General features: G+C 40.4%; 2 protein-coding genes across 2 annotated transcripts; one reads left to right on the plus strand and one right to left on the minus strand.

Moving 5' to 3' along the window:
• Window positions 1-312: 312 nt before the first annotated feature.
• itpa (inosine triphosphatase (nucleoside triphosphate pyrophosphatase)) lies at window positions 313-3800 on the minus strand. The gene is made up of 8 exons (XM_042483907.1): window positions 3649-3800; window positions 3371-3428; window positions 1858-1922; window positions 1696-1769; window positions 1571-1602; window positions 1374-1486; window positions 1210-1286; window positions 313-632 (listed from the first exon to the last, which is right to left on the minus strand). The coding sequence occupies exons 1-8, from the start codon at window positions 3709-3711 to the stop codon at window positions 500-502; spliced, it is 615 nt and encodes a 204-aa protein (XP_042339841.1). The 5' UTR covers window positions 3712-3800; the 3' UTR covers window positions 313-499.
• Window positions 3801-3891: 91 nt separating this feature from the next.
• On the plus strand, window positions 3892-8676 carry mettl13 (methyltransferase 13, eEF1A lysine and N-terminal methyltransferase). Its single transcript, XM_042483946.1, is given in 13 exon segments — window positions 3892-4016; window positions 4018-4116; window positions 5225-5416; window positions 5418-5498; window positions 5614-5997; window positions 5999-6083; window positions 6182-6398; window positions 6472-6665; window positions 6979-7143; window positions 7291-7506; window positions 7595-7726; window positions 8280-8353; window positions 8355-8676. Coding segments are annotated over 13 exon segments (2115 nt in total). The 5' UTR covers window positions 3892-3959; the 3' UTR covers window positions 8574-8676.
• Window positions 8677-10128: the final 1452 nt, after the last annotated feature.

Here is a 10128-nt window from a genome sequence, read left to right on the forward strand (position 1 = left end):
CCCGCTCTCTCAGGACTCCAGTCCTAACATCTTTCCCTCGCCAGCTCCAGGGGCCAGTCTCGGCCTCTGAGCGGTCTGCTGCTCTCATCAGGATCCCGAAGCTGCTCTTTTTTATAATTTATGCTCTTCTCCAAGTGTGCGTTTCGTAGCAGAAACTCGAAAGGTCTTTGAGTACCCACTGTGGAACAAAGAAAAAGTCTTGCAACAATTTCTGCTATCTGCCCACTTTATCTGGAGGATATTTTTACTCCATTCCTGAACATTCAAAACACTGACATGGAGTAACTGTCACATAGAATAACAAAAAGGGAATTTGTTTAAAAAATAAGTTTATTAAAAAGAGAAAACGACATTATGCAGCACATTTTCTGCCTCAGATTCTACAAGGGATCACAAAGCTGCTATCTGCCATACCTTTTCACACAACTATCAAACATGACTTGAGCTTTGGGCAGTTTGCTCCAGATTCAGATGCTGAAGTTGGCTGACAAACGACTCTTTAATCTCCCTGCTTCTTCTTCTTGACCTGTGGCGAGGTATTGTTGGTTTGACAGAAGTGCTCCGACATGGCAGCAAGCGCCCGGTATCGGTGAGAGATCGTATTCTTCACCTCTTTGGGCAGTTCAGCATAACTGCAGAGGAGAAGCAAGCAGTCAAAGTCAGATTGGATTGGCTTTCATGCTTTGCAAAATACTGATACATAATCCCTAATGCATAAGGTGAATAGGATTGTTGTATGAACAAATCCTTATTGTGTCATTCTATATATTTGTCATTTTCTGCGTTGTACACGTCACCTATTTGCACCTTAAAGTTGCCTAGTTCTGTATTTTCTACCTACCGTTAGCCAGTTTTTATATTTTATATTTTGGACCTCATTATGGGCCAGTTCTCATATTTGCACCTTACTGTTATGTAGTTTATATGTAGTTTTAAATTTGCTTTATACTATATTTTTTATTGATTTGAATTTGAGAACATCATCTTGGGGTTTGGAAAACACCGATCTTCATTTTTTTTTTACCATTTTCTGACATTTTATAGTCCAAACAACTTATTATTTAATCGAGAAAATAATAAACAGATTATCTGACAATGAACATAATCTTTATCTGCAACCTTAATCTGCAACAAACCTCCAAACTGTAAAGTTCAGTTTGTTGACCTCTGCCTCCCCCTTCTGGTGAAAACAGGTGATATCAAGCTTACGTTTTGTCATAACCGTCAGGCTGGAAACAAGGATCCCATCCAAAATCTCGAGGTCCTCTTGGCTCCACGATTTGCCCCTTTAAGAAGAAACAGTGAACAGAAAATTTAAACAAACAAACAAAAAAACCTTCCAAACATGAAGGCAGTTTGAGAGAGACTCTGACCTCTGTTTTCCCTCTGAAGAGCTCGACTGGTTCATTTTTCCCAGCAGAGAAAGCAAAAGTGCAGAGAGCCCACGCCGATTTATCTTCAAACCCGGCTAAGAGTTTGTACAAGCCTAAACAAAATATACAAGATCTGAGATGATTTAAACGTCTCTGTTAAAATATCTCAAGTGTGTCTCATTTATCACCACACTTACCTTCTGGCTTGAGTTTATCCAGGAACCATTTTCTACAAAAACAAAGTGTAGGTGTAATTATCATTGTTGAGTACCATTATTATAGAGATTAATGGTTTAACAGATGTTAAAGTTATTATACTAACATGTAAGGACCAGGCAGGCCTCCCAAAGCATTGAAACACAGACAGGTGTCCTCCACTATGACCGGCCCGTCAATCTGAGGGTGAAAAAAACACCCAAAATACATAAATCATTCAGCATTAATAAACAGAATATTTACCTGCATGACAGTGCAGTTACTGTACCTGCCGTGCAGCCTCCTTACACTTCTGTATGGAAATGTCATCTGGCTCTCCTTGATATTCAGGCACTGGACACAGAAATAGTTAGGTGATTAAAGGGACAGTTCACCCCAAAATCAAAAATACATATTTTTCCTCTTACATGTAGTGCTATTTATTCATCTAGATTGTTTTAGTGTGAGTTGCAGAGCGTTGGAGATATCAGCTGTAGAGATGTCTGCCTTCTCCCCAGTATAATAGAGCTAGATCAGCTTGTGGAGCTAACAGGCCAAAAAATACATTTAAAAAACTCAACAGCAATGTCTCTTTCCAGAAAACATGAGCAAATTACTTAAGATAATCCACAGATCTTGTTGTGAGCAGTTTCGTGTAGGAACTATTTTCTTTATACCAAACTACTATTATGGGGTGAGTGCAACAGGTGTTGTGTGCAATGTGAGCACAATTTAAAAGTGTATCTTTCCCAAGACTTTTTGAGGATCCAAACTAATTTTTTTTTATCCCACTTAACCGGTGTTTTTCAAACATATCGGATTGAAACTCTATTCGAACATAATTCAGCGAGTTGGCATACATAAAGGCAGAGATACAACATTATTTTCAGCTCCAGAAAATAAATTGCTGTGTTACTGTTATGTGGAAGGTTATCAATGTAAGATTAATGCAAACATTTCATTACAAAACAATATACCACAACTTTACCAAAACTTTCAATGGTTTTCACTAATTCCATTACTTTTCCAGGCATGGAAAATGTGACTTTTCCAGGTTTTCCATGACCGTGGGAACCCCAAGAAAATAGTTATTTCATGAAACTGCTCACAGCAAAGTCTGTGGATTATCTTGAGTAACCAGGTCATGGTTTCTAGAAAGAGATATTGCTGTTGAGTTTCTAAATGTAGTTTTCTGGGCTGATTTTTAGCACCAGTAACATCTAGTTCCATTACATTGGTGAGAAGGTAGACATCTCCAACACTCTGCAACTCACACTAAAACAATCTAGATTAATAAATAAATTACTGGAGAGAAGGCAGACATCTTAATAATAATAATAATAATAATAATGTATTCATATAGAACCTTTAAAAACAGTTGTTAACAAAGTGCTTTGACAGACAAAGCAAAGAAAGGAACTCAGGGAATAATAAAATAAACATCAACAAATATGCCAATAAAAAGTCCAACAAAAAGGCATGAACAAAAACGAGTATAAAATAAGGTCAACAAGAATAAAGCAAATAAAAATGATGAAACAGGCAGACCTCAAAAGGCAGTTATAGTACTAAATTAATAACGTTTGATAAAATCTCACAATACACGTAATAAACAATATAAATAAAAATATATCACAAATATTACAGCTTATATCTCCAGCACTCTACAACTCACATCAAAACAATCTAGACTGATAAATACTCATACATGTATAAAAGGAAAATATGTATGTTTTGATTTTGCCCCTTTAATGTTACATTTCTGTATTTACTCTATTGGTAATCTTCATGCTGATACTTACAGTCAATCTTTTTTGACACCAGTTTGTAGGGAAACTTGTCCCCTAGGATCTGAATGACCTGATGGATGAGACAAAAAAGAGAATCCAGCATATTTATTTTATGTCATAATCAAACAAAGATTTACGGATTATATTACAGCTCGTATTCACTGACTATATTTCGCCAAAAACACCCGGAGCAGCATAAAGACAATAATTGTACAAGTGTCCTGGTTGAAGATGGGACAGCACGACTGTAAACAGCCCATCTGTTAAAATTTTGAATATTTGAGTCTTACCTCTTCGAGTTTTTTTGCATTTCCAGTCACGAAGACTACAGATCTTCCAGCAGGCACAGCCATGTTGAATAACACCCGGAGGACTAACAATACCGGACCGAATGTTTCCGACTCAGCAGCAGCCAATAAGAACCGTCGCTGAGAGCGTCAGCGAATCACCGAGCAGTATGTAGCCCCGCCTTCATATAAATCCTCCAATCAGCGAGCAGTACAGCCAGCAATGTTGTCCGGCTTGAAGAGTTTGGACTGCCATGTGGACAGGTGGCTGTCAACAGACTAAGCTGAGACGTTTTGGACTATTTTAGCCGACAATGAGTCTGTTACCCCGAACTGCCGAGGAGTTCAGCTCCGCGGAGTACTGGGAGAGGTTTTTTTTTTAAGAAGCGTGGAGAGAAAGCTTTTGAATGGTATGGAGACTACAACAAACTCTGCGGCGTGCTGCACAAATACATCAAAGTCCAGGATAAGGTGAGAAAACTGGAGTTAATAATATGCAGGGATAAAGCGACACACAAAGTGCCCGTGTGATTCAGTGGCTATATATAAGTGTCACTATGACACAGCATAATCCAGTTGTGTTGACAGTTTGCCTAATATACTATTTTCATTCATTTGTATGTGTGTATATTAGCTAATCATATATCTAATATAACGGTGCTAGAAAGAAGTATGCAAGTGTCAAATACAATATTGTAAAAACACAGAAAAAGTCCTGCATATAAGATCTTAAGTAAAAACTAGTGTGTATCAGCTTGGATGTACTTTAAATGTCCCATATGATGCTCATTTTTAGGGTTAAAATTTTATTTTTTGGTTTCTATTAGAACATCTTTACATGCTTTAAATATTCAAAATACCCTTTTTTCTTATAATGTCTGTCTAAATATACCTGTATCCACCTGAAACTCTATTTTGGCACCTGTGTTTTTAAGATCACCTCCCAAAAAAGCCCACTCTGCTCTAAATGGTCAGTGTTTCCAGGTCTTTTACATCATTGTTATTTAGCCCCCTGACAAAAATGTTGTAAAACATGTCATTGCGTTGAACACCCTGCTGTGCTATGCAGGTGCACTGCCTTTTAATTTTACAGTGTTTTGTTCAAATTTCAATCTGAAAACCACAGTAAAACGATGTACAACCGTTTTGAGATTGAATGTGCCCCTGTTCTCTTGGCATCTCTGCACTTCATTGCATTTCATCCAATACCTGTTTTTATAATTAAAAAGACAAAATTAAAATCTAACTTTTTAGAATATGGCATCTTTAAGTATCACAAGTAGTCGTTATGCAAAAATGGCTTCTGTCAGTGTTATTATTTCTTATGTTACTGGATTGCTAATACTACTTCACTAATAATGGGAGTTGTAAGAAGCATTTTACAGCTCTTTATGTTCTAGGTGAAGCCAATTTGATTTACTTAATGAACTGTTTGGTAGTTAGATCTTTAAAAAGGCATCATATTTTAGTAGAGCATTGTGTTTTGCAATTAAATTTGATTCTACAAAGTGTCTCATTGTGCTTAGTTACTTTATACCACTTCAAATATTATAATAACTTTAGTATTTCTGTCCTTCAGGTGTTGGTGGTCGGTTGTGGAAACTCTGAGCTTAGTGAACAGATGTATGATGTCGGCTACAAAAATCTAACAAATATTGACATCAGTGAGACGGTGGTGGCGCATATGAACCAGCGAAACGCTCAGCGCCGACCAGACCTGACCTTCCAGCAGGTTGATGCTACACAAACTCCGTATGAGGACGCAAGCTACCCAGGCTGCTCTGGACAAAGGCACGCTGGATGCCATGGCATCAGAAGAAGAAGGCGCACTGGCCAGGAACATGCTCACTGAGGTGAGAGACCAGTGGGTCAGAGTGTACACTGATAATGTTTTTTCCTCATCCAGTAGACTCATCAACCTACGTCTTTGCATTCTCATCACAGCAGGTTTTTTTTGTGTGTCTGCAGGTGGGCCGTGTGCTGAGTGTCGGCGGCCGGTATGTGTGTGTGACGTTGGCTCAGGAGAGTGTGATCAAGTTAGCCGTGGAGCACTTTGTTCAGCTGGGGTGGGCTGTGAGGCTCCACTGCCTGCAGGAGGAGAGCGGGAAAGAAGAGGACTCCTTTGCTCTGCCCGTCTTTGTTCTGGTCTGCACCAAGTTTCGTCAGCCTATGCCCATGCCCATTCTGGAGATGTGTCTCGGGGAAGATGGAGCCCCGGCTCGTCTCACACAGGTAGCAGAGTTGTTGTCGGCAGTGAGGGAGCAACAGGCTTACTCTGTCTTGAAAAAAAGGCTCCGCACAAGCACAGACGCCAGCTCGAACCTCTCCCTCACGCTCTGCCACACCAAGACCGGGCCTCCCCAGATACACTCTTACAGTTCAAGATAGTGCTCCAGGTGCCAAGGTGCCAAGATCAAACCAATTTGCTATTTTCATTGGTAAGCTCTCCTGCTTATGTTTCTGCCCCTCTGTGTATGTCAGTGCTTGTGTTTTTTTTTTTCTGTGCTGATTTTTCCCTCTTTGCGGATCCTGTTAGTGCCTCAGGGCAGTGAGACAGCGTGGCTCTATTGCTCCAGCGAGGGCCGAAGGCAGCTGGCAGCCAGCGCCAACTTTCGGCGGCTGGTTATTGTGGCGATGCACAGGAATCAGGAGTACACAGACATGCAGGCCGTTCAGGCAGAACTCTCACCGATGGTGATGGACTTGGCTCCCCCGGGTATGCCGGCCAACCAGCAGGTAAACACACATAAACAGTCCTTTAAGAATCCTTTGCTGTAACAAAAATGTACATCAGTGTAATCATTTGAGCTCTCTGTTCATATTCAGGTGCCGTTTTCTGTCAGTTGGAGGTAGCCTGGGTTGGCGAGAGGAGGTGAGCCAGGGTGTGAGTGAGCTGAGCGGGGAATACTGTGTGGAGAATGTCAGAGGAGAAGACGGAGAACTGTATCGGAGACTCGTTTTCCTGGCTAATGCTGCTTTCCTCGTTCAGTCAGAGAGTCGTCTCGTCTCTCCAAATACTGGTGATTTTTTTTTATCCTTGTTCACTGTAATTTGTTGTGTTTTTTTTTAAAGATAAACAATATATTTACAAATTTAGGAACACCATCAATGCATGAACATGTTAAATTAAATGAACAGACATCCATCAAACTAAGACCGAAGGTATAGTTGCTGTTAACCACACACGTGATGGCTGCCATGTGTCCCCAGCATTGATTTCGCGCGTCGGTTGTGCGCGTCCTGAGTGAGCATGCGTTGTGTAGTCAGACACCTTTCTGAGACACTTAATTTAGGTTTTCCTCTAATTTGTCACCTGTCTGTATGTCCCTGCAGCATCAAGTCACAAGAAGAAAACCAAAAGGAAAGTCAAGCCAACAGCTCCTCCGACAACATCCACCGCCTCTCTGTCAGTGGACAGCGGCTTCCTCTGCTGCGCTCACCATGAAGTTATGGTGGCTGGCCTCACCATGCTCGGGGTGGGCACGCCACAGAACAAAGGTCAGCTCGCACACGTTTTGTACGGGCTTGTTGAGGTTGCAGAGGAGAATGGCAGGAGGAAGGCGTGGAAGGGGAATGTCTTGCATAAAATATCACACTTGATTGAGCTTTACTTGTCTCTTTTTCCTCCATTCTCTTCATTCATAGGTGTCGCAGTGTCAGTCCTCCTGGTGGGGCTTGGTGGAGGAGGCCTGCCTCAGTTCCTACGAGATTTTGTGCCCAATGTTACTGTCGAGGTTGTAGAACTGGACCCTGCTGTGTTGCAAGTGGCGAAGGAATGGTTCGGGTTCCGACCAGATGATCGTTTGACTGTTACTATTGGGGACGGACTCGAACGAATCTGTGCCCTGGAGAAAAGGGTTAGTGGAGTCCAAGAGAGGGCAGTTCACAAGTAATGACTTTATAAGTGAATACTTAACCGAAAAGTGACTGTCTTTTTTATCCTCTGTAGGTGGTCATTTGTTTGACGCCATCATGTTCGATGTAGACAGTAAAGACAGTACTGTGGGTATGAGCTGTCCTCCCGCTGCCTTTGTAGAAACCTCGATCCTCCAGAAAGTCAGCAACCTGCTAACTGCCAGAGGTACTGCTTTTTTTTTTAACAATGTGTCTCTCTTTCCTTTTTTGTGAAATAATGACAATAAATGTATTTGCAGAGCCAGTTTGTAGGATTTAGGTGGGATATATTGGCAGAAATATCATAACAAGTACAGTGTTTCTACAATAGACCAGATCGGACAAACCAAACACTGGCTGTAGATAGGGTCATTGGCATTTTTGCATCAGCAACTGTTGTTAGCAGCCCCTCCGTGTCAAGCAGTGTTGGAAAAACAGATTTTTGTTTCATGAAACTGCTTTATTCAGTGTTTTCACTGTTTTAAATCACTGGGTTTGTTTGTTTTGGAGAAGAAGAGACCTCAGCAGATAATTTGGCTTCTGTTTAAAAACCTCTTGAACAATGAATGCTGAAGGATTTATAACCAGAAGAAGTTTCAGCTGGTTGCAATCTGCAGTCTAGTAACTATGCATACAAGTGTTGATAAACAGTTTGTTTACAGTATTTCACCATAGCAGTGTGTCTTCTTCTACATGTAATCTTAACTCTTCTTGTCTGTCTCTCCATGTCATTGCACCAGGTGTATTCATGCTCAATCTTGTATGCCGTGACTCAGTCTTAAGGAAAAGCGTGTTGGAACGTGTAAGTGCCGTGTTTTCCCAGCATCCTCTCCAGGAAGATTGAAGGGGAGGTCAACGAGGTCCTTTTGTGCACTCGTGGAGAAAAAGAAACATCGGACGCTGCTGGCATCCTCCAGACCCTGAACCAAGCAGGCAAGAGTCTGCAGAGCGCACTGTGCTCAAACAGGACTGAAACCAGCAGCAGCCCGCACATAGACATCGCAGGGCTGTTGAAAGACCTCAAAGTAGAGTGACGTTTGTTTGTGATCAAAAGGGGGATAGGATTTAAAGGTCCAGTGTGTAGGATTTAGGGGGCTATATTGGCAGAAATAGCATATTATATAATAAGTATTTTCAAGTGATTATACACTAGAGAAACAAGAAAAATATTTTTGTTACCTTAGAATGAGCTTTTTATAGGGAGCAGGTCCTCGGGGAAGGAGATTGCAATGTCACAGCTCCTCCGCGATGAACAGCATCAGAAAAACATCTTTTTTTTTTTTCATTGTGAAATGGCTTTAATCAGTGTTTTTACAGGTGTATATCACAGAGTTGCTTTGGAGTGGAAGAAAAATCTGCGGATAAATCAGCTTGCAGTAAAAAAACCTGCTGAACATCTGGAGCTTAAGTTATCAGAGAAAAGGTGAGCACACATAAGCAGATGCTGGGCTTAGCAGCCCATCTGCGGACTTACCAAACGGCATTGGAGAAAACACTCATTTGTAACATGAAACTGCTTTTTTCAGTATTTTACTTGTTTTTTAATCACTGGGTCTGTTTGTTTTGTAAATGAAGAGATCTCTGCAGAGAATTTGGCTCCCTGTAAATACCTCCTGAACAATGAACATTGAAGTAGTTCTAACCAGAAGTTTCAGCTGGTTACAATCTGCATCCTCACTGCTAGATGTCACTAAATCCCCCTAAAGTTTACACACTTTTCCTTTTATCAGGCATCAACACTTTGAGTCACAATAGATACTGAAAATTGAGAGCAAGTGCTTTCACTTTGCCATTCAGTGCAATGTGATAAAAAGTGTAATTATGTAAAACATATCCAATCACAAGCAAAGAACATCTCGTCTTTACATCGTAATGTGGGTTGTTTTTTTTTTGAAAAAAAAAAAAAAAAACAACTTTATTTAAACTTCCTTTATTATTATTGCATCATTTTACCATTAAATGAAGCCTTCAGTTACTCTTTCACTTGCCTCTGGCTTCCAGTAAAGTGGTGCTCACTCCCTCATTGCCAAAGAATGCAGCAGTGTTATTTACAGTAGATGAATCTTACACTCTGGGTTACAGTTGCAGTGTTAAGAGGGCTGCAGTGGAGCCCTGCCCACACACTGGATGTGTGGGATTTTAGATGACTTTCTGTTAGAGGAGAAAATTGCAGGCTTGCTGTCTGATAAGTCAAGGTAATTTCAGAAAAACAAAATTTCACTTTCATTATTGTAAACCCTTTCGTTTACAAAAGTACATACAAATAATAGACAAAAAACAGACAGAAACGCATAAAATAAACATAAAAACAAAAAAGCAATCAAACAAAAACTTAAATTCACATTTCATAATTGCAGGGTTTGTGTGACATGCATGTAGCAGGTTGCATTAATAAATACACCTGCAGGGATAGATTTACATGGAAAATGAAAAGCAGCATCTATACACTAATAGAAACCTTCATGATACATGCAAAACACAACAAGACCTCCAAAAAGCCCCTGGCAAAAAACTGCATCAGCATAAACATAACAATGATCAAAATTTCCCTCCACCCTACTAAGAATGCGTACTTTAAAAAAAAAAACA

Source organism: Plectropomus leopardus, chromosome 3 (genome assembly GCF_008729295.1).
Source record: "Plectropomus leopardus isolate mb chromosome 3, YSFRI_Pleo_2.0, whole genome shotgun sequence".
NCBI classification, from domain to species: Eukaryota; Metazoa; Chordata; class Actinopteri; order Perciformes; family Serranidae; genus Plectropomus; species Plectropomus leopardus.